Source organism: Xenopus laevis, chromosome 3S, assembly GCF_017654675.1.
Source record: "Xenopus laevis strain J_2021 chromosome 3S, Xenopus_laevis_v10.1, whole genome shotgun sequence".
Lineage (NCBI taxonomy): Eukaryota > Metazoa > Chordata > Amphibia > Anura > Pipidae > Xenopus > Xenopus laevis.
The window spans coordinates 1,442,141-1,468,426 of record NC_054376.1 but is presented as its reverse complement, the minus strand read 5'-3'; the positions used below and the strand labels follow the sequence as shown (position 1 = coordinate 1,468,426).

General features: G+C 40.1%; 1 protein-coding gene across 1 annotated transcript; it reads right to left on the bottom strand.

Annotated features, from left to right (window-relative positions):
* Positions 1–26,286, bottom strand: LOC108712526 (synaptotagmin-10). The gene is made up of 7 exons (XM_041587848.1): positions 26,067–26,286; positions 21,643–22,000; positions 13,583–14,147; positions 4,209–4,329; positions 3,727–3,898; positions 3,511–3,640; positions 1–2,737 (listed from the first exon to the last, which is right to left on the bottom strand). Exons 1-7 carry the CDS (start codon positions 26,206–26,208, stop codon positions 2,666–2,668), a joined length of 1,560 nt encoding a protein of 519 aa, XP_041443782.1. The 5' UTR covers positions 26,209–26,286; the 3' UTR covers positions 1–2,665.

The window sequence follows — 26,286 nt, the reverse complement described above, 5'->3', positions numbered from 1 at the left end:
GAAGGCAGACATTTATAACCTGAAAGTGCTGGAGAAATCAGAAGGTCACCCAGATCTAAAAATAACACATTTCATTTAAAACCAGGGTTCAGCTATATCAGAATAGATCAGCAACCATTGCCATGCCCACGAGAATTCTAAACAGTTATCAAGTCTACGAAGGGGAATACAAATCTTAGTCTTGGCCAATGAATATACATTGTTAAGAAAAGTGCGAAGGGTTAAGGCACTATGGGTTGGGGGGCCACTGAAAAATACATTCAGGTCTTTGTGCATTGAGATTAAATAATCTGTTCAAGTCAATGTGTCTTTAGGATTCATCTCATGATCAGCCTCTAATCTGGCAAATACATTTTCAAGATCTCAAAGATTAATTTTAATTTTTAACAATAATTCCAAAATTTTTTCTTATAATTTCACTTTTCACCAAAAAAAATTTCAATGGTAGAGCAGGTGCCCAATGCTTGGGGGAAAATGTATTCATTTTCGAGTTGCAAATTTACTGCAATTTCCCAATCTTGGGGTTTCAGCTTTATTTTTAATATTGAGTTTTTCTTTTCCAATTGAGTTTTTCAGTCTATAGTTCCATGAAATCATGGCATGGTCCATATACAAATATAAAAGATCATTTTACTTTGTCCTCCATAAAGTTTTTTTTAAAAAAAATTAAATCACAACAATTTTAGATGTCAAATTTCGATTTTGTTAAATGAAGACTCCATCATAAAAAATTTTACATTTTCAAAAAAAATTAATCTCAGCAGAACTTGTATTTTCTAAAGAACCGAGATTTTGGCATAAAATCATGGCCATTTTTTTGAACTTGCAAACATATTTTTGATATATTTCCCAGAGCTAGGTTTTTAAAAAAAACATTTAATTCTAACAGCTTTCTATTTTTTAAATTCTAACAGAATTTTCAACTTTGATTGCAAAAAATTGGATTTTTCTCCAAAATTATGATCTTAGGTTTATTTATTTTTATATATATTTCCCTGATAGAGTTTAAAAAGATTTCTATTATCAGTTTTCTATTATTAGAAGAACTTTGATCATGAAAAGAAAATGCTAACTCAAAGAAAGTGATAACACAATTGATAATTTCAACTCAAAAATGAATACATCTGCCTCTTACACGGAGTGAAGAGAAAATAAAAGCAAACCTGTTTTTTTTTTTTAATTATTCTGCTACATTGCTAATATGGAATTGTTTTGGAAATGTATTTGGAAATATCTTTTTTTTCATAAAAATATTTTCTTGAGAGATTATAGTCACCATGACCTCACTGGATTTTTTAACTTACTTTTTTGAGTGTAAATCGAAGCAGGGGATTCAAAATTTTGTATGGTATTACTGGATTATCATCCAAAATCAAAAATCACTATAATCACATCCTAAATTTACTATACTGATTTTTTAAAATAAAAGACTTTCAGATTAAAGGAAATTACATTTTGAAATTCAACGAAACAGAAGTGACGTCACTTCTTCCAAGCCAACGATCTCTTCAATTGTTGTTTCGGGTTGCTGGTTTGCCAAACTGCCAACATTTTTAGACTATGTACAATGTTTTTTGGAGGATTACTTATGACTATTTAAAAAAAAATCCATAGACAATCAGAGATAAGGAAACAAGAAGATTAAAACAATGACCCATTGTGACGTTACATAAGACCTTATTGCATATACTGTAAGCACACAGCATGATTATGAAGCAATTGGCAGAGAATTATGGGACACTTTTGATGCCCGTGCATGTAGACCACTAAGATAGATTGGAAGCCACTTGGTGTGTGAAGTTCAAATCTATGACCATTAAAACAAATTCGGCTACACCAAAGCAATGCTATATAAGTGCTGCAGCACTGTCGTTGCTATGCACAAAGTGAGTAGAACCACAAGTGATCCCATCTGGGCAACTTTAGCAAAGAACAGAGGAGGTAGGAGGTATCTGAAAAACTGGGCTTTACCCTCAGCAGCTCTGGGATTGACGTTGAACCCTAATTCAGATGACCTGGTATCTTGTATCTTCTGCAAATTCAATTTTTGTCCCTCAGAACTGCCAAGTGCCCTTCTTGGGGTTTCAGACAGAGTCATGCTGCTCTTTTTGTGCAGACTTTGTTTAAGAACATCAGAAAATTCTTTTCGTTCCCTTTAAAATGTTGAAAACATTTTCCTGCTCAGCTTTAAGTCATTTCCATATCTACTTTGTGCTCTCTCATGGGGAAAAAACATCCCCTGATGGTAAGTAGTTTGACGTCGATATTAGCACTTCTGACCAGACTTCTGTAAGGACAAGGGCCCCTGGTTTATTATACTTTTGCATCCAGTTGGGTAATTTCAGTTTGTATGTGTTTTTCGCAAATCTACATTGATATGTGGCCCCTGAGAGGCATGACTATAAGGAGCCCAACATTTTTCGGGTGGATGACCGCGAGGAACCTTGCATTTCCTATAAAGGCTCCAGCTCCTGTTACTCACGCCCCAGAATTATGATCGACCAGTGTAAAGATGGAGTTGAGTGTTGTGACACCGTGAATGGAACTCGATACTGTGAACTCAGCACTTTATGGTTACGGTATACTGGCTCCTCTTCAAGGGAACATGGTGCCTTCTCATGGCCTAACCCATGGAAAGAGAAGAGACATGCCTAAGCTGGTGCATCTAAGGTGTAAGCGGTGGTTTAGGTGAGGAGCAAGATCCTTGGCTATCGAAACTCGTAGCCTGACCAGGTAGCTGAAAAATAAAGACAAACCACATTAGGTAGGCAGATATACTATAAACATGACAGCATCAAAACACAAACTGTGGTACCAATAGTTGGGCCAAAACTAGGCAGGAGGCCACCAAGGAGATGTATTCTTCTGATAAAGCTAGAGGAATAGAGTTAGTTGGGCAGTTTGGTTAGTCTATACCTTCTGAGCACATATTGCTCCTCATGGTGGTAGACCAACCACCCTCAGATCTCAGTGAACCAGACACAGCCAAGAGAGACCAAAGACTTCATCAGCTGATGAGCATGGATGGAGCATGGACAGATGGAGAACTGGGAATGCGCACCGCTCCCTTTGCTTTTTTCTACTTAAACTTTCTCCATTGGACCATCAATTATATCCAGGGCAGGACTGGACTGTCAGATGATCTCACAGACGTCCTTGGTCCTAATGGGCCTTGGCCAAAAACAATTTCCACCATAGGTCTATACGACACCAATTATATTTAGCCCAAAAAATAAATGTTGCAAGAGTTGGTTCTTCGTGTCAAGTTCTCTACTGGGAGACCTAGTCCGACATTGATGATATTTGTCCTTCATCATGAGATAAAATCATGTCCTTCTAGCAACAAAAGAGGGTAGACCTCAAGATTGGACAGAAACCAATAGATAAGGACCACCATACTTTATAAAAAGAAAGAGTCACCCTCTCAATGTTGTATACATAAGACCAAATCTGGGCATGTATGGACGTACAGTTCTTACCCCTGGGCACTCATGGCCACAGACTACTTACCTCTATCAGCGGATGCCAGTGAGTAATTGGTTTCCTGGGATATGCCAACATCTCGTTCCAGTGGTCTCTGCCAAGTCCCTCTGCGTCCACTCCTGTTCTGCACACCCCAATAACTTCATTGTGCCCCACCCTAAAAAAAACACACAGAGGCCCCATTGTCATAAAGGGCAAGTTGTACAGAATGAGACGGCCCACAGGCAATGTGGCATCACTCACCTATCGTAGTCCATCACAGTTATGGAAAGACTCACTTGGTCCATGTTCTCCGGGGGAATATCAAAAATAATCGCCTCATTATAAACAGGGTTTAGGGTGTTTTTTTTGGTGGTGGTTTTCCGTTTTTTTAGTCTCCGCCCATCACACATCAGGGAAACCTTCACATAAGGATCTGCAGGAGGAGATGGTTAACTGTTAAATAAACCCAGATCAATAGATGCCTCGTACTGTACTATGCAATAGATAAAAGCCCAACTATCTTGGTTTTGGTTCCTCTGCCTCTTTTTAGCTTTCTTATTACTGTCACTTCTCTAATGGGTTTCTGGGCATCGATGGGTCTCACTAGGAAACTTCACACTGGGCGACTAATCTCCCCCAAATAGCCTAGTGTGCCTCTACCCCTATTCTGCTCAGTGTAAGTAAGTTCAGGAGTCGGACACAGAAGTGATTGTTGTGATTGTTGATTGTTGTTACTAATTTACCAGAAGAGCCGGTGATATCCATGGCCTTGAGATTCCTGCACTTGATGACTGTCAATGTCATTCTCCCGGCCGTAGGCAGATAACACAGGGAATACATGATCTCCCCCAGGTCCACACTCTCCTGGGAAGGAAACAGAACAGACGGCAGTTAGTGGAAAGGTCAGTTCTAAATGCACAGAGACATAAAGGTAAACGTTTCAGCAACATGGCAGCTCCCTCCTCCCAATATGTATAAATACAAATTTCCTTCTCTACTCCACACTCTTTTCTTTTTCTATTTTTATTCAGCTCTCTTACAACATATTTTTACAATGAAATGAAGCCGTAACTCCATCACTCTCTTTTCCCATAGGGAACTTTAATGATTTGGAGTAATGTGGCACTTTGTCACCGCTGCCATTCTCTTCCATTAAGACAAAGATAATTACTCCTGTGCTAATACCAACTGTCATCTGTGAGTACTGAGGAAACTGTCGCTCAGCCAAGACACCGCAGCACATTTAACATCCACATTTTGGAAAGCAGCAGATGTAGGAACCTTCTCTTACACCAGCCCACCCTGTGTACATTAAATAACATGATTATGGTTTAAAATAATCCTAAAAATAATCCTAAAAATAAATAAAACGATAAACCTATCAGAATTCTTCATGATAAAATAAGCCCAACAGGAGCAGATTAGCCTTGATATGGGAGCACCAAGGAGCTTACGTTCAGCTCAGTGATTGGATCTTACACAGGAAGCCTGAAAATTCAGGGATTTTTATGTCTACAAGAAATTTGGCACAGGTAGAAATCAGAGAAAGAAAGATTAAAGGGGAATTTCACCCCAAAAACAAATGAGCATTTCAAGTCTAAAATTCATTCATACCAAGACAGGAGACATGGTGATGGGTGGGGGTTTTGAGCTGGCCCTACAGCTGAAATAGGCCTACATGCCACTAGCCTAAAGGTTAAGTCAACATCAACCAACCTAAAGTTGCATTTCATCTTCTAGTCTGGATTTAATGTGAAAGTATTAAGATGCATATCATACAGGGATAATAGAAGTGTTGTCAGATGAAAAGCCTCTATGAAGACTTGAGGAGGTCCTGTTGAAAGAAGAGGCTCTAGGAGGACAAAGGCGAAGGCCAATTGGGTGAAAGAAGAGAACTTGACCTTGCAAGTGCCCTCACACAAATCTTACAAAGCTTAGGTCAGGTTGGTTGGATGGAAGACAATTAGAAGTGTGTAGGACTGAAGAATTAAGAAGGGGAGGTCAATGAAACCTACATTACTTAGAACTCAATGGAAGCTAGTTAGACATTACGGCAGTTGCTTCCAATCTGTAGGGCTTGGGTGCCCCACCCACATTTAGAGGGTAACTGTTAGATGTGCTGATAGGGTGGAAAGCAGAAGATATAAAAGGAAAATGTCAGTTGCAGGAGGAGAGACATATTCCTGAGATGTAGAAGAAGGCTGGAGAGACATGCGATTAGGGGTGCTCTGAGGACCTGATGAGGCAAGGATAGTTAGAAATACCGGGAGGTTGGTGGGTGGAGTGAATGTCAGAAGAGCTAAGGTGGCAACTCCCGAAGGATTGAGTGTGGAGTAGAGAAGAATAGAATTTGGTTACAACTCTTGTTAGAAGGTGGAGCGTCAAGCCATGTGTGAAAGTTATGGTTAGAGGAGAGAATGGAGAACACTGAAGGACAGGACATTGACATTTAGGAATGGAGAGTGTGAGAAGTTGAATAGGTGGAAGATGATTGGAAGACTTGAGGAGAAGTTTGGAGGATAAAAAGCCAAACTGATGCAAGTTTTTCATTCTATCCAAAAATAAAACAAGACTCTTCCCCAGATTTGCACAAAGTCAGCAGCGACTAGTGATGGGCGAATTTATTCGCCAGGCGCGAATTCGCAGCGAATTTGCATGATTCGCCGCCAGCGGATATATTCGCAAAACGCCCGCGAAAATTCGCGGCAAAAAATCGGCAGCGTCAAAAATTTTTTTTTCGAAAATGGTCTTGGCATTTGTCAATCCCTCCCGAGGGGCCCTGAGAGATAATTAGTATTGCTTGGAGCTTGGAGACCTGCAATCACTTATCTGCATCTTGTCTATGGAGATACAAAGGCTCCGGAGTCTCTCTGCCCGTATTTCACGGTTCATTCAGGAACACCGAGACGTGGCAGCAATATTTATATCACTGACAATAAACAAGTTCTCTCCTCCTTTTTATGTAACATTCCCATTGATGAAACACAGAATTAAAAAGTAGAACCTAAAGGGGATGTACACCCAAATACAAAATAGATAATAATGAAAGAAAATATCATTCTGAGCAACTAATCTAATATCCATTCCTCAATCTCACTGAATATAAAGTCTGTAAGACCCTCAACAACCGCCTGCACTGCTTGTTCTGACTCCAGGACAAAACTTAAGTCTTTCTCCTTCTTTACAGATCTGTAAATCACAAAACATACAAGGCATATTGGGAAATGGATTCTTTGCTGGAGAAGCTACACTTGGATAGACAGACCTGTGATCAATTGGAATATTCATAGGGTAGATCAAGACTCAGCAGTTAGTCAGAGCAACCTAGACCAAGCTGTAACCAATCAACCTTAGAACAGTCAAAGTGATTGACTATAGTCAATCGGAGCATCTGAATATTACTATGACTAGACCATCTTGTAACCAATCAGAGAACTGGAACATTCATAGTGCAAGACCAACCTGTAGCCAATCAGAAAATTCGAACTTTCCCAGGGCCAGAACAACCTGTAACCAATAAGATCATTATAACATTCCCAGGGTTAAGGTGGCCATACATGGGCCGATAAAAGCTGCAGACAAACCGAGTCGGCAGCTTATTGGCCCGTGTATGGGGGCCCCCGACGGGCTTCCCCAGATCTCGATCGGATGGGACTAAAAATCCCGTTGGATTGCGGGCCCCATCTATTCGTTGATGCGGCCCCGTGATCCGACCGCCCGTTTGCGTCTGCTAGGATCCGATCGTTGGGCCCTAGGGCCCACGATCGGATCAGCCCGATATTGCCCACCTCAGAGCATTAGAACATTCCCAGGTCCAGACCAACCTGTAGACAATCATAAGATTAGAACATTCCCAGGGCAAGACCAACCTGTAGCCAATCAGAGCATTAGAACATTCCCAGGGCCAGACCAACATGTAGCCAATAATAACATTAGAACCTTCCTAGGGCCAGACCAACCTGTAGCCAATCAGAATATTAGAACATTCCCAGGGCCAACCTGTAGCCAATCAGAACATTAGAACATTCCCAGGGCAAGACCAACCTGTAGCCAATCAGAACATTAGAACATTCCCAGGGCCAGACCAACATGTAGCCAATAATAACATTAGAACCTTCCTAGGGCCAGACCAACCTGTAGCCAATCAGAATATTAGAACATTCCCAGGGCAAGACCAACCTGTAGCCAATCAGAACATTAGAACATTCCCAGGGCCAACCTGTAGCCAATCAGAACATTAGAATATTCCCAGGGCAAGACCAACTTGCAGCCAATCAGATTCAGAGCACAAGACCAACCTGCAGCCAATCAGAGCATTAGAACATGCTCACTAGGGGCCGATTAACAAACATATCGACCAATGTCATAAATTGTAAAAGTTCAGAGGGTCAGCGACCCCTTTTCCTTTGTAAACTTCTACTGGGAAACACAAAAAGGTAAAAAACTAAATATAATGTTTAGAAATGAAAGAAATGTAACAAAAGAGACAGTGAGTAGTGAGGGGCATTAGTTGCCCTAAATCGTTATACAAATACAGTTATTTTGGGACATATGATCCCTGATTGGGTGGTGGATAATAACATATGTGGGTCCATTACACACAGTGGGAGGCAGCAATTTCATTATCCTACTGGAGCAGAGAAGTGATGAGAGTATTTAATAAGCACATGAAAGTATTTTCCCCCAGTGGAACCTCTGGATCTCATTGAATAGAATTCAGTAACTGTGTAAATCTCCTGCAGGAATTCTCATTGGATTCTGAATGACTTACAAGGTTTCCTCCTCATTATCAAACCAATTACTCTTTCTACATTCACTGAGACCCGGGAATGAAATTCCTGCTAATCCCTGGTGTGGATTCCGCTGCTCCATTAATCAAAAGTTTGGGGAATGTATATATATATATACAGTATATATTATATTATATATATAAACTCAAATAGATTAAAGGGGATGTAAAGCCATGTAACTACAACAGAAAGCAGTATTTTTTTTTAAACAGGAATAATGCAGCAGAAACCTGCCTTACACAGCTATTCCCTGGTCTTTTAATTTGGTCTCTTAACCTGGATTCTGCTACATTTTTCAGGGGTCAGAACCATCAGGGCAGAGGACAGAAAGAGACAGAGAGGGGTAGACACCGGCAATAACAGTTCCACACAACTATAAACCCAGTGAGAATGAGGAATGAATGGATATTGGGAAGTTGTATCAGGAGTCAGAAGCAGCAGTGCAGAGAAAGGGACAGACACAATGACAGTTACACAGAACTATAAACCCAGTGAGAATGAGGAATGAATGGATATTGGGAAGTTGTATCAGGAGTCAGAAGCAGCAGTGCAGAGAAGAGAAAGGGACAGACACAATGACAGTTACACAGAACTATAAACCCAGTGAGAATGAGGAATGAATGGATATTGGGAAGTTGTATCAGGAGTCAGAAGCAGCAGTGCAGAGAAAGGGACAGACACAATGACAGTTACACAGAACTATAAACCCAGTGAGAATGAGGAATGAATGGATATTGGGAAGTTGTATCAGGAGTCAGAAGCAGCAGTGCAGAGAAGAGAAAGGGACAGACACAATGACAGTTACACAGAACTATAAACCCAGTGAGAATGAGGAATGAATGGATATTGGGAAGTTGTATCAGGAGTCAGAAGCAGCAGTGCAGAGAAGAGAAAGGGACAGACACAATGACAGTTACACAGAACTATAAACCCAGTGAGAATGAGGAATGAATGGATATTGGGAAGTTGTATCAGGAGTCAGAAGCAGCAGTGCAGAGAAAGGGACAGACACAATGACAGTTACACAGAACTATAAACCCAGTGAGAATGAGGAATGAATGGATATTGGGAAGTTGTATCAGGAGTCAGAGGCAGCAGTGCAGAGAAGAGAAAGGGACAGACACAATGACAGTTACACAGAACTATAAACCCAGTGAGAATGAGGAATGAATGGATATTGGGAAGTTGTATCAGGAGTCAGAAGCAGCAGTGCAGAGAAGAGAAAGGGACAGACACAATGACAGTTACACAGAACTATAAACCCAGTGAGAATGAGGAATGAATGGATATTGGGAAGTTGTATCAGGAGTCAGAAGCAGCAGTGCAGAGAAAGGGACAGACACAATGACAGTTACACAGAACTATAAACCCAGTGAGAATGAGGAATGAATGGATATTGGGAAGTTGTATCAGGAGTCAGAAGCAGCAGTGCAGAGAAAGGGACAGACACAATGACAGTTACACAGAACTATAAACCCAGTGAGAATGAGGAATTAATGGATATTGGGAAGTTGTATCAGGAGTCAGAAGCAGCAGTGCAGAGAAGAGAAAGGGACAGACACAATGACAGTTACACAGAACTATAAACCCAGTGAGAATGAGGAATGAATGGATATTGGGAAGTTGTGTCAGGAGTCAGAAGCAGCAGTGCAGAGAAGAGAAAGGGACAGACACAATGACAGTTACACAGAACTATAAACCCAGTGAGAATGAGGAATGAATGGATATTGGGAAGTTGTATCAGGAGTCAGAAGCAGCAGTGCAGAGAAAGGGACAGACACAATGACAGTTACACAGAACTATAAACCCAGTGAGAATGAGGAATGAATGGATATTGGGAAGTTGTATCAGGAGTCAGAAGCAGCAGTGCAGAGAAAGGGACAGACACAATGACAGTTACACAGAACTATAAACCCAGTGAGAATGAGGAATTAATGGATATTGGGAAGTTGTATCAGGAGTCAGAAGCAGCAGTGCAGAGAAGAGAAAGGGACAGACACAATGACAGTTACACAGAACTATAAACCCAGTGAGAATGAGGAATGAATGGATATTGGGAAGTTGTATCAGGAGTCAGGGGCAGCAGTGCAGAGAAGAGAAAGGGACAGACACAATGACAGTTACACAGAACTATAAACCCAGTGAGAATGAGGAATGAATGGATATTGGGAAGTTGTATCAGGAGTCAGAAGCAGCAGTGCAGAGAAGAGAAAGGGACAGACACAATGACAGTTACACAGAACTATAAACCCAGTGAGAATGAGGAATGAATGGATATTGGGAAGTTGTATCAGGAGTCAGAGGCAGCAGTGCAGAGAAAGGGACAGACACAATGACAGTTACACAGAACTATAAACCCAGTGAGAATGAGGAATGAATGGATATTGGGAAGTTGTGTCAGGAGTCAGAAGCAGCAGTGCAGAGAAGAGAAAGGGACAGACACAATGACAGTTACACAGAACTATAAACCCAGTGAGAATGAGGAATGAATGGATATTGGGAAGTTGTATCAGGAGTCAGAGGCAGCAGTGCAGAGAAAGGGACAGACACAATGACAGTTACACAGAACTATAAACCCAGTGAGAATGAGGAATGAATGGATATTGGGAAGTTGTATCAGGAGTCAGAAGCAGCAGTGCAGAGAAAGGGACAGACACAATGACAGTTACACAGAACTATAAACCCAGTGAGAATGAGGAATGAATGGATATTGGGAAGTTGTATCAGGAGTCAGAAGCAGCAGTGCAGAGAAGAGAAAGGGACAGACACAATGACAGTTACACAGAACTATAAACCCAGTGAGAATGAGGAATGAATGGATATTGGGAAGTTGTATCAGGAGTCAGAACCAGCAGTGCAGAGAAGAGAAAGGGACAGACACAATGACAGTTACACAGAACTATAAACCCAGTGAGAATGAGGAATGAATGGACATTGGGAAGTTGTATCAGGAGTCAGAAGCAGCAGTGCAGAGAAGAGAAAGGGACAGACTGTAATGACAGTTACACAAAACTATAAACCCAGTGAGAATGAGGAATGAATGGATATTGGGAAGTTGTATCAGGAGTCAGAGGCAGCAGTGCAGAGAAAGGGACAGACACAATGACAGTTACACAGAACTATAAACCCAGTGAGAATGAGGAATGAATGGATATTGGGAAGTTGTATCAGGAGTCAGAAGCAGCAGTGCAGAGAAAGGGACAGACACAATGACAGTTACACAGAACTATAAACCCAGTGAGAATGAGGAATGAATGGATATTGGGAAGTTGTATCAGGAGTCAGAAGCAGCAGTGCAGAGAAAGGGACAGACACAATGACAGTTACACAGAACTATAAACCCAGTGAGAATGAGGAATGAATGGATATTGGGAAGTTGTATCAGGAGTCAGAACCAGCAGTGCAGAGAAGAGAAAGGGACAGACACAATGACAGTTACACAGAACTATAAACCCAGTGAGAATGAGGAATGAATGGACATTGGGAAGTTGTATCAGGAGTCAGAAGCAGCAGTGCAGAGAAGAGAAAGGGACAGACTGTAATGACAGTTACACAGAACTATAAACCCAGTGAGAATGAGGAATGAATGGATATTGGGAAGTTGTATCAGGAGTCAGAAGCAGCAGTGCAGAGAAGAGAAAGGGACAGACACAATGACAGTTACACAGAACTATAAACCCAGTGAGAATGAGGAATGAATGGATATTGGGAAGTTGTATCAGGAGTCAGAAGCAGCAGTGCAGAGAAGAGAAAGGGACAGACACAATGACAGTTACACAGAACTATAAACCCAGTGAGAATGAGGAATGAATGGATATTGGGAAGTTGTATCAGGAGTCAGAAGCAGCAGTGCAGAGAATGAGGAATGAATGGATATTGGGGAGACACTTAAGATGACATTATTGTATTTTTGGGTATAAATGACCTTTAATGTATCAGGACAAGGAAGAAGCCCAACAGGGGAATAATAAACACAACACATTTGGTCGCTGTAAATCGGAGGCATCTGGAATGTGGAGAGCACTTAATAATTATCATAATAATAATAATAATAATAGTTTACCAACAGTTGAGGGTTTATTGCTGATTGGTTGCCATGGGTTACGGCTCTAGGGCCAATTGTGGCTACTCTATATCTAATAACAGGACTATCAGCTCTCGTATATTATGGACTCAGAAATAGTCCGAGACAAAAGAACCACTGACGGCGGAATCAAGAATCTCGGGTTTCTGTTGATTACACCACCGGCGCACGACTGTAACTCACAACACTAGTGCATTGAGTAAAGCTGATGGATCATGAGAAAGAGGAGATGGTCCAATAACTGGATCCTAGTGAGAGTTGTAGATTCATTCTGATATAATGTATTTATTGTGTATAATTATAAGTAGACTCTATATCCCCCTATAGTGTTCCCTAGGCCATCAGAAACATACTGCTTTGTGATTGGACAGGAGCAAACTGCATTGATTGTGATTGGACAGGAGCACAATGCATTGTGATTGGACATGAGCACACTACACTGTGATTGGACAGGAGCACACTGCATAGTGATTGGACAGGAGCACACTACACTGTGATTGGTTAGGAAGAACAAGTTGTAAAGTTCCTGGGGGATAAAAGGAAAGCAGTGGCACCAGCTGGGTAGAATAAAAGGTCCACTGAAGCCTGAGCCCACCAGGATAGTTACTGGCATATAGGTGGGCCTTTTCCTAAACTGTTGCCATGGTTACGTGACCACAGTCGCAGCTCCAGCGATATGGAAGGTTTCCGCTAGAGATTATATAATAATTATATACCCTGTGCATAATTGTTCCCTTTTCTCATTCGCCCGATTTTATGCCCAATGAAAACGCAGGACGGAACCAAAGTGGGAGGTGAAATCCTCACCCGGGATTAGTACATAATTGTCACTGTTGCCACAGAAAGTAGCAAGTGGGCTATACAGTGGCATTGTTCTTTGTCACCAGAAATTAGATTGCAAGCTCTGCAGGGTACTGTTTCCATGGAGGAGTCCTTACAGAGGTGGGTCAGGAAATGGAACTTTTCTTATAAATGAGCTGTATCTTCTGGGGTTGGACCTTGGAAAATGTGGCCTTACAGCTTTATATGAGACTATATGGAATCTGGGTGGAGTTCCAGATCAGTAGGACTGCTATGGGGCCCAATCATTTCTCTTCTGCTCTTCTGTTCCCATATTCTACTTTTTTCTGTTCTGATCTACTGATACCCCCATATTGGGCACAATGAAACCCCCCCTCGTTGGTCTCCACCATGAAAGGCAACGATCATCAAACTTCTGGCCTACAGGGGGCGCTGTACTTACGCTCGTGGCACAGTGAATGTCTTTCCACACCGTGGCTTCCCTGGACAGTTCGGAGGCTTCAAACAAGTTGTCCAGAATGACTTCCCCGATCATGTCGTGCCTAGAGAACCGGTCAAAGTCGTAGACGCTGAAATGCAGCTTGCGGTTGCTGAGCTGGTCGTACGCCACGGGGAACTGAAAGGTTTCTTCGAATATTGGGTTGAGGGTCTTCCTGTGCACCCGAGTCTGGAATTTCTTCTTCCTGTCTGGAAGGAGATAGATCTTGACGTAGGGGTCGGACGTGCCGCACAGATCTTTCGCCGGAAGGTCCAAGGCTTTCAGGATTTTGACCATGAGGAGTTCGTTCTCGTAGTCGTACTGAAGACTGAAATTCAACGTCCCACAGGTCTTAACGTCCTCCTTCTTGTTGTCCTCCGAGTCAACGGATTTCTGCTTATACAGCTCCGGCTTAATTCGACCAATGCTCGTGGTGGTCTTAACTCTCTGTATTGGTTCCACCCCCATGCTGAAATCCATGCTGGACACCTGCATCTGCCGAGGTAAGTGCCTCCGGAATGAGTTGTGTCTGTATGGGAAATGCAAACCATAGGTTATTGTGTGCCCAGAGCATTCCTTCTCTGTATATTTGTATTTATACATATGGGAGGAGGGAGGTGCCATATTGATTCCCTTAGACAGTACAGTATGAGGGTATAGCTTATTGTGTGCCCAGAACATTCCTTCTCTGTATATTTGTATTTATACATATGGGAGGAGCTGCCATATTGATTCCCTTAGACAGTACAGTATGAGGGTATAGCTTATTGTGTGCCCAGAACATTCCTTCTCTGTATATTTGTATTTATACATATGGGAGGAGGAGGTGCCATATTGATTCCCTTAGACAGTACAGTATGAGGGTATAGCTTATTGTGTGCCCAGAACATTCCTTCTCTTGTATATTTGTATTTATACATATGGGAGGAGGAGGTGCCATATTGATTCCCTTAGACAGTACAGTATGAGGGTACAGCTTATTGTGTGCCCAGAACATTCCTTCTCTGTATATTTGTATTTATACATATGGGAGGAGGAGGTGCCATATTGATTCCCTTAGACAGTACAGTATGAGGGTATAGCTTATTGTGTGCCCAGAACATTCCTTCTCTGTATATTTGTATTTATACATATGGGAGGAGGAGGTGCCATATTGATTCCCTTAGACAGTACAGTATGAGGGTACAGCTTATTGTGTGCCCAGAACATTCCTTCTCTGTATATTTGTATTTATACATATGGGAGGAGGAGGTGCCATATTGATTCCCTTAGACAGTACAGTATGAGTGTATACTAAAATGTTCCATGACTACAGGTCAGGAAGTCAGCCCCACCCACTGCAGGAAGGGGCGGAGTAAAGTACAGAGTCAGGAAGTGGTGCTATAAGACAGGTGAGTGCTGCAGACAGACCATGCCTATGGGACAGGTATTTTTATAGACACCTCAATAACTGACAAAAAAAAGAGACATTTGGGCTCAGACAGAATTCAAAACACAATAAAAACACAAGTTGCAGAGAAACAAGTGATATTGATTTTCCACTTCTACAGAAAAACAGCCCAATTTTCTTTCTGAAGGCCGAACTGATCATTTTTAGCTGAAATCCAACGCCTATTTCTTTATAAACTGCCAATTTAACCATTTGTAGAGAAACGACAATAGGAATAATGTAAATAATGGCTCTGCAGTTCCCGCTGCTCCTGGGGCAATGGGAAACGACCCCTAGCGAAAGCTTCGCTCACGATGGAGATTTCACACAATTACAGGGAAATCATTTTGGCGTTTTTTAAGCGTGGGCAGCGGGACGCCAGGGATATATTTAAAGGGAGTCTATTTTTAGGAGAATAGTAAGGTCAGCTGATTAGATTCTCAGTTTACTAGTTTTCTTCTCTCGTCTGTCTAATTACCATAATGAAATTACTGGATGTTTCATAAACACGAGGAACACATTATTTTTTGCGCCTACTCTGAACTTTTAGCGCTTCCCAGTAATTACTCCCGATAAACACAGCGTCATAGTCCTCGTATTATACTGATCCTCCAATCAGAACTAAACTTCCTATAGTCTCGCTGCGCATTTGCTGCATTCGTGTCACAGAGTTGATGTACACGTGCGCCCCGACATTAGCGCTATGACATAAAATGGACTGTCCCCCAAACTTGTCCCATATCTCACGGCTGTTTCTGGCAGGCGTTTCCCATAGGAACCTTCAAGTCTCTGAGCAGTAAGTGATCTATGTTATACCTGTCATGTGATGGGTCTGTAATGGGGCAGTTAGTCTTTGTAGGGTCAAACTGTTGATATGAAATATGTAGATCTAACAAGTTGTCTTTTAGCTGTTGTTGAGGTTTGAATCCAAGAATCCCCAGCAGCCTAAGCCTACTGTCTCCATCTTGTCCTACTGTCTTGTCCTACTGTCTCCGTCTTGCCCTACTGTCTCCATCTTGTCCTACTGTCTCCATCTTGTCCTACTGTCTCTGTCTTGCCCTACTGTCTCCATCTTGTCCTACTGTCTCCATCTTGCCCTACTGTCTCCATCTTGTCCTACTGTCTCCATCTTGCCCTACTCTCTCCATCTTGTCCTACTGTCTCCATCTTGTCCTACTGTCTCTATCTTGCTCTATTGTCTCCATCTTTTTCTACTGTCTCCATCCTGTCCTACTGTCTCCATCTTGCCCTACTGTCTCCATCTTGCCCTACTGTCTCCATCTTGTCCTACTGTCTCTATCTTGCCCTACTGTCTCCATCTTGCCCTACTGTCTCCATCTTGTCCTACTCTCTTCATCTTGTCCTACTGTCTCCATCTTGTCCTACTGTCTCCATCTTGCCCTACTGTCTCCATCTTGTCCTACTCTCTTCATCTTGTCCTACTGTCTCCATCTTGTCCTACTGTCTCCATCTTGCCCTACTGTCTCCATCTTGCCCTACTGTCTCCATCTTGTCCTACTGTCTCCATCTTGCCCTACTGTCTCCATCTTGTCCTACTGTCTCCATCTTGCCCTACTCTCTCCATCTTGTCCTACTGTCTCCATCTTGTCCTACTGTCTCCATCTTGTCCTACTGTCTCCATCTTTTTCTACTGTCTCCATCCTGTCCTATTGTCTCCATCTTGCCCTACTGTCTCCATCTTGCCCTACTGTCTCCATCTTGTCCTACTGTCTCTATCTTGCCCTACTGTCTCCATCTTGTCCTACTCTCTTCATCTTGTCCTACTCTCTTCATCTTGTCCTACTGTCTCCATCTTGCCCTACTGTCTCCATCTTGTCCTACTGTCTCCATCTTGTCCTACTGTCTCCATCTTGTCCTACTGTCTCCATCTTGTCTTACTGTCTCCATCTTGTCCTACTGTCTCCATCTTGCCCTACTGTCTCCATCTTGCCCTACTGTCTCCATATTGTTCTACTGTCTCCACCTTGTCATAATGTGGCTAATTATCAGTGGCTTAATTATGCAGAAGATCTGAACCAATTGGCCTCCACTGAGTAGTACAGAGGAACCAAGTGTCAGTCAGTTTGGCCAAACAAGTAGACTGAGAGGGAATTGTATATGAGATCAGAGACATCAGAGTCTGGGCAGTTTAGTTCCCCCTCCAACTGGCAGACTAATTGCCTCCTGACTGAGTGGAAGAACATTTTGTTTGAAACTCAGAATGGCTTTTCTACATGTTTAGCCTCATCCCTATTGTTCCTTGTATGCCGCACATCCGGAGCTTATTGTATAAAACATGCCAACGTGTAATTCCCAATAAACCAGTAACCACATATCATGAGCTCTAAACTGCCAGCTGCACTCGACTCCCGGCACGAGGAACCACCAAGTTCTTAATTACATGGTGCCCTGAGTCACGATCCAGCAGGGAAACTAAACACTCCTCTAATTATTAATTCATTTCTCTGTCAAGTGTCAAGTGTTTACTTGTACTTCAATGACAAAGGAATTAACTACTACTGGGATCAACACAGAGAAGAGCAACTAAACTGATAAAGGGAATGGGAGGGATCAGTTATGGGGAAAGGCAAGTTGGGATTGTTACACTGGAGAAGAGACAGTTAATGGGATATGATCACTATATATAAATATATAAGGGGGATATGATCACTATATATAAATATATAAGGGGGATATGATCACTATATATAAATATATAAGGGATATGATCACTATATATAAATATATAAGGGGGATATGATCACTATATATAAATATATAAGGGGGATATGATCACTATATATAAATATATAAGGGGGATATGATCACTATATATAAATATATAAGGGGGATATGATCACTATATATAAATATATAAGGGGATATGATCACTATATTATAAATATATAAGGGGATATGATCACTATATATAAATATATAAGGGATATGATCACTATATATAAATATATAAGGGGATATGATCACTATATATAAATATTAAGGGATATGATCACTATATATAAATATAAGGGATATGATCACTATATATAAATATATAAGGGATATGATCACTATATATAATATATAAGGGATATGATCACTATATATAAATATATAAGGGATATGATCACTATATATAATATTATTAAGGGATATGATCACTATATATAAATATATAAGGGGGATATGATCACTATATATAAATATATAAGGGATATGATCCTTATTAAATATATAAGGGTATGATCACTATATATAAATATATAAGGGATATGATCACTATATATAAATATATAAGGGGATATGATCACTATATATAAATATATTAAGGGATATGATCACATATATATAAATATATAAGGGGATATGATCACTATATATAAATATATAATGGGATATGATCACTATATATAAATATATAAGGGGATATGATCACTATATATAAATATATAAGGGGAGATCACTATAATAAAATAAAGAATGATACTATATATAAATATATTATGGGGATATGATCACTTATATATAAATATATAAGGGGATATGATCACTATATATAAATATATAAGGGGATATGATCACTATATATAAATATATAAGGGGATATGATCACTATATATAAAATATATAAGGGGATATGATCACTATATATAAATATATAAGGGGATATGATCACTATATATAAATATATAAGGGGATATGATCACTATATATAAATATATAAGGGGATATGATCACTATATATAAATATATAAGGGATATGATCACTATATATAAATATATAAGGGGATATGATCACTATATATAAATATATAAGGGGATATGATCACTATATATAAATATTATAAGGGGATATGATCACTATATATAAATATATAAGGGGATATGATCATAATATATAAATATATAAGGGGATATGATCACTATATATAAATATATAAGGGGATATGATCACTATATATAAATATATAAGGGGATATGATCACTATATATAAATATATAAGGGGATATGATCACTATATATAAATATATAAGGGATATGATCACTATATATAAATTATAAGGATATATCACTATATATATATATAGGGGATATGATCACTATATATAAATATATAAGGGGATATGATCACTATATATAAATATATAAGGGATATGATCACTATATATAAATATATAAGGGGATATGATCACTATATATAAATATATAAGGGGATATGATCACTATATATAAATATATAAGGGGATATGATCACTATATATAAATATATAAGGGGATATGATCACTATATATAAATATATAAGGGGATATGATCACTATATATAAATATATAAGGGATATGATCACTATATATAAATATATAAGGGGATATGATCACTATATATAAATATATAAGGGATATGATCACTATATATAAATATATAAGGGGATATGATCACTATATATAAATATATAAGGGGATATGATCACTATATATAAATATATAAGGGATATGATCACATAAAAATATATAATATATATAAGGGATATGATCACTATATATAAATATATAAGGGGATATGATCACTAATTATATAAATATATAAGGGGATATGATCACTATATATAAATATATAAGGGGATATGATCACTATATATAAATATATAAGGGGATATGATCACTATATATAAATATATAAGGGATATGATCACTATATATAAATATATAAGGGGATATGATCACTATATATAAATATATAAGGGGATATGATCACTATATATAAATATATAAGGGATATGATCACTATATATAAATATATAAGGGGATATGATCACTATATATAAATATATAAGGGGATATGATCACTATATATAAATATATAAGGGGATAGATCACTATATATAAATATATAAGGGATATGATCACTATATATAAATATATAAGGGGATATGATCACTATATATAAATATATAAGGGATATGATCACTATATATAAATATATAAGGGGATATGATCACTATATATAAATATATAAGGGATATGATCACTATATATAAATATATAAGGGATATGATCACTATATATAAATATATAAGGGGATATGATCACTATATATAAATATATAAGGGGATATGATCACTATATATAAATATATAAGGGGATATGATCACTATATATAAATATATAAGGGATATGATCACTTATATAAATATATAAGGGGATATGATCACTATATATAAATATATAAGGGGATATGATCACTATATATAAATATATAAGGGATATGATCACTATATATAAATATATAAGGGGATATGATCACTATATATAAATATATAAGGGGATATGATCACTATATATAAATATATAAGGGGATATGATCACTATATATAAATATATAAGGGGATATGATCACTATATTATAAATATATAAGGGGATATGATCACTATATATAAATATATAAGGGGATATGATCACTATATATAAATATATAAGGGGATATGATCACTATATATAAATATATAAGGGGATATGATCACTATATATAAATATATAAGGGGATATGATCACTATATAAAATAGTATAACTATATAATATAAGGGGATATGATCACTATATATAAATATAAAGAAAGATATGATCACTATATATAAATATATAAGGGGATATGATCACTATATATAAATATATAAGGGGATATGATCACTATATATAAATATATAAGGGGATATGATCACTATATATAAATATATAAGGGGATATGATCACTATATATAAATATATAAGGGGATATGATCACTATATATAAATATATAAGGGGATATGATCACTATATATAAATATATAAGGGGATATGATCACTATATATAAATATATAAGGGGATATGATCACTATATATAAATATATAAGGGGATATGATCACTATATATAAATATATAAGGGGATATGATCACTATATATAAATATATAAGGGGATATGATCACTATATATAAATATATAAGGGGATATGATCACTATATATAAATATATAAGGGGATATGATCACTATATATAAATATATAAGGGGATATGATCACTATATATAAATATATAAGGGATATGATCACTATATATAAATATATAAGGGGATATGATCACTATATATAAATATATAAGGGGATATGATCACTATATATAAATATATAAGGGGATATGATCACTATATATAAATATATATAGGGGATATGATCACTATATATAAATATAAGGGGATTGATCACTATATATAAATAATAAGGGGATATGATCACTATATATAAATATATAAGGGGATATGATCACTATATATAAATATATAAGGGGATATGATCACTATATATAAATATATAAGGGGATATGATCACTATATATAAATATATAAGGGATATGATCACTATATATAAATATATAAGGGGATATGATCACTATATATAAATATATAAGGGGATATGATCAATATATATAATATATAATAAAGGAGTTATGATCACTATATATAAATATATAAGGGGATATGATCACTATATATAAATATATAAGGGGATATGATCACTATATATAAATATATAAGGGGGATATGATCAGTAATTACCGTGAGGAAGAGGTGGGCTCAGTAGTCTGTCTCTGAATGCGGGCGTGTCTCATGAGATGTTCTTTCAGGGTGTTCTGCACCTCGGCAGGGATATCGGGGGACGTGTGACTGATCTTCATGGCCACTTCTTGCAGTCTCACTGACTGTCTCTCGTTTTGTTTGATCTCCTTAATCTCGTCGGTCTCCACCACCTCCAGGGGGGCGCTGGGCACACATTGGGGTGCCACATGGTTGTTACAAGTGAGGGGTTTGTTTCTCCAACATGGCCGACACAGTTTCCAGAAGACAAAGAGAGAGACGACGAGCAGGGCCAGGCCACAAAAACTCACCACAATGGCCAGAAGACTAACGGAAATGTCTGCAAAGAAATGAAAAGATTCCCCTGAATTAGTAGATCTGCCCCAATTTAAAGACAGGGCAGGGGTAGTTGATTGGCCCCTCTCAGTCAGGAGATTATGCAACCTCCCCCCAGGCCCATGATACCGGTACCTCTGTACCCCAATACCTGTGCTTCTGTACCCTAACTCTTGTACCTTCAAGATGAAGACAGTAGGACAAGATGGAGACAGTAGGGCAAGATGGAGACAGTAGGGCAAGATGGAGACAGTAGGACAAGATGGAGACAGTAGGACAAGACGGAGACAGTAGGGCAAGATGGAGACAGTAGGACAAGATGGAGACAGTAGGACAAGATGGAGACAGTAGGACAAGATGGAGATAGTAGGACAAGATGGAGACAGTAGGACAAGATGGAGACAGTAGGACAAGATGGAGACAGTAGGGCAAGATGGAGACAGTAAGACAAGATGGAGACAGTAGGACAAGACGGAGACAGTAGGGCAAGATGGAGACAGTAAGACAAGATGGAGACAGTAGGACAAGACGGAGACAGTAGGACAAGATGGAGACAGTAGGGCAAGATGGAGACAGTAGGGCAAGATGGAGACAGTAGGACAAGATGGAATCACTAGGACAAGATGGAGACAGTAGGGCAAGATGGAGACAGTAGGGCAAGATGGAGACAGTAGGACAAGATGGAATCACTAGGACAAGATGGAGACAGTAGGGCAAGATGGAGACAGTAGGACAAGATGGAGACAGTAGGACAAGATGGAGACAGTAGAACAAGATGGAGACAGTAGGACAAGATGGAGACAGTAGGACAAGATGGAGACACCAGGGCAAGATGGAGACAGTAGGGCAAGATGGAGACAGTAGGGCAAGATGGAGACAGTAGGACAAGATGGAATCACTAGGACAAGATGGAGACAGTAGGGCAAGATGGAGACAGTAGGACAAGATGGAGACAGTAGGACAAGATGGAGACAGTAGGGCAAGATGGAGACAGTAGGGCAAGATGGAGACAGTAGGACAAGATGGAGACAGTAGGGCAAGATGGAGACAGTAGGGCAAGATGGAATCACTAGGACAAGATGGAGACAGTAGGGTAAGGCAGAAACACTTTATATCAGTGATACATAACTGTAGCCTTACAAGTTCAGTTCGTAGCAGTAATTGAGAGGAATGTGGGAGTTGAGGTTAAACTGGTGTCCAGTCCCATATTTATTATGTTGCTGCTCTGCACCCCCCCCAGCAGGTGTTTATCTCAGGGAAATGGTCTTTCCTAGGACCCCCATAAATCCAGCCCCGCACAGGTGACATGTGGGTGGGGGACAATGATGTAAATGAGATCGTCTCTCTTCTCCTCATCTCTGGAATCTCAATGGAGCAACAAGTGGGACAGAGTCGGAGTAAGAGAATGAGGCGGATCAGAGAGTCGGAGTTAGTGGAGAGACTGGAGCTTCACACAAAACAGTGGAAATTCCGGTCAGGAATATGGGAAGCTCCAGTCTGATCCGACACTCTCAGCATTGGGGGAAAGGAAACTGAAGCCTGGAACATTCCCAGCGGGATGAGCAGTTTCGGGGAATATCACTGTGTTTAACCCATTCAGTACCAGACAGGAGAAGGCGGGTGAGAGGCAGAAAGGGACAGAACATTCCTGGATTCAGAGGAAAATAAGAAAGTTGAAGTTCCCAGACGCCCACAAAAACTGCTGCTCATTATATTGGGGTCCCACAGGATTCTCCTCCCCTGTCTGAGGATCCGGAGAAGCCAGAGAACAGGGGAGACGTGAGGATTAATGGGGTTCACAATGGGGATCTGCAGTGAGAAATGTTGTGTGTTGGGGATCAGAAGGGGGTGACGTTGGGGAGCAGGAGATGGAGGAAGCAGAGAATATGGGGAGACTGAGCGTCAAATGAAACATAAAAGGGCTGATTTTGGGGGGAACAAAGGAAACAGGTTGTTGTGGGTTTGGTCATAGTGGGGGTAATAGGGCAAAAGGGGGGAAAAGACTATTAGGGTGAGATATTTTTAGGAGTGTGCAGGAGAAATTAAAGGGAAAACATGAATAGATGGGGTTTAGGAAGAGAAGGAAAGTTGATTATTGGGGTACAGTAAGAGATGTGGGTTGGGGGGGTCAGTATAAAGTCGTATAAGTCAGTGAGTTGGAGGAGAGATGGGGTGCAAGAACACACCTCCCAACATTTTGGAAGTAAAAAGAGGGACAAAAAATGTTTTCGCACGTAGAACAGCGAAATGTTTGACCACACCCCTTTCTGTGACCACACCCCCTAATTACCATGTTCATTTTACAAAATTTGACAGGTTATGAAAGTTTTAAAATAATTCTCCTTATCTAAACTCTTTTATTGTGTCTCAAAATTGTTACAAAGTATCTTATTTGCACCAGTAGGGGTACAGTATTGAGTAGTATAAGTCAGTGAGTTTGGGGAGAGATGGGGTGCAAGAAGCAGAGTATTGGGGTACAGTAAGTGATGTGAGTTTGGGGGTACAGTAAGAGTTGGAGGTACAGTATTGAGTAATATAAGTCAGTGGGTTTGGGGAGAGCTGGGGTTAAGGAAGAGAAGGAGAGTTCGAGTATTGGGGTACAGTAAGAGATGTGAGTTTGGGGGTACAGTATTGAGTAGTATAAGTCAATGAGTTTGAGGAGAGATGGGGTACAAGAAGCAGAGTATTGGGGTACAGTGGGTTTGGGGGTACAGTATTGAGTAATATAAGTCAGTGAGTTTGAGGAGAGATGGGGTGCAAGAAGCAGAGATGTGGGTTTGGGGAGAGCTGGAGTTAAGGAAGAGAAGGAGAGTTAGAGTGAGTATTGGGGTACAGTAAGAGATGTGAGTTTGGGGGTACAGTAAGAGATGTGAGTTTGGGGGTACAGTAAGAGTTGGAGGTACAGTATTGAGTAGTAGAAGTCAGAGAGTTTGGAGAGACCTGGGGTGCAAGAAGCAGAGTATTGGGGTACAGTAAAAGATGTGGGTTTGGGGAGAGCTGGAGTTAAGGAGGAGAGTTAGAGTATTGGGGTACAGTAAGAGATGTGAGTTTGGGGGTACAGTATTGAGTAGTATAAGTCAATGAGTTTGAGGAGAGATGGGGTACAAGAAACAGAGTATTGGGGTACAGTGGGTTTGGGGGTACAGTATTGAGTAATATAAGTCAGTGAGTTTGAGGAGAGATGGGGTGCAAGAAGCAGAGATGTGGGTTTGGGGAGAGCTGGAGTTAAGGAAGAGATGGAGAGTTGGAGAGTTAGAGTGAGTATTGGGGTATAGTAAGAGATGTGAGTTTGGGGGTACAGTAAGTGTTGGAGGTACAGTATTGAGTAGTAGAAGTCAGAGAGTTTGGAGAGACCTGGGGTGCAAGAAGCAGAGTATTGGGGTACAGTAAAAGATGTGGGTTTGGGGAGAGCTGGAGTTAAGGAGGAGAGTTAGAGTATTGGGGTACAGTAAGAGATGTGAGTTTGGGGGTACAGTATTGAGTAGTATAAGTCAATGAGTTTGAGGAGAGATGGGGTACAAGAAGCAGAGTATTGGGGTACAGTGGGTTTGGGGGTACAGTATTGAGTAATATAAGTCAGTGAGTTTGAGGAGAGATGGGGTGCAAGAAGCAGAGATGTGGGTTTGGGGAGAGCTGGAGTTAAGGAAGAGAAGGAGAGTTAGAGTGAGTATTGGGGTACAGTAAGAGATGTGAGTTTGGGGGTACAGTAAGAGATGTGAGTTTGGGGGTACAGTAAGTGTTGGAGGTACAGTATTGAGTAGTAGAAGTCAGAGAGTTTGGAGAGACCTGGGGTGCAAGAAGCAGAGTATTGGGGTACAGTAAAAGATGTGGGTTTGGGGAGAGCTGGAGTTAAGGAGGAGAGTTAGAGTATTGGGGTACAGTAAGAGATGTGAGTTTGGGGGTACAGTATTGAGTAGTAGAAGTCAGTTTGGGGAGAGCTGGGGAGCAAGAAGTATTGGGGTGATAGACAGATGAAGACTATGCCCCCCATGAATGTGTTGGCAGCAGCAGGTAAGTGCCGGTAAGTGTGTGGGGGAGTCGGGAGAGGAATAAGGTCAGACCCCCATTACCTGCGCTGGCGGCTCCCTGGTTGGTCCTGGGAAAGATCCCGGAGCATTTGTCCCACTCCACGCGACCCCCGAGGCAGAGGTCGGACACGATCTGCAGAGCTTTGTGGCACAGGCTCACCCCGTCCTCCTGCTGGAAAGTCATTGCCGGGAGCGGCGGCTGCACATTGTCCCGGGGATGAGGCGCAACACGAGATGCAGCGGCCGCTCCTTAGCAACGACT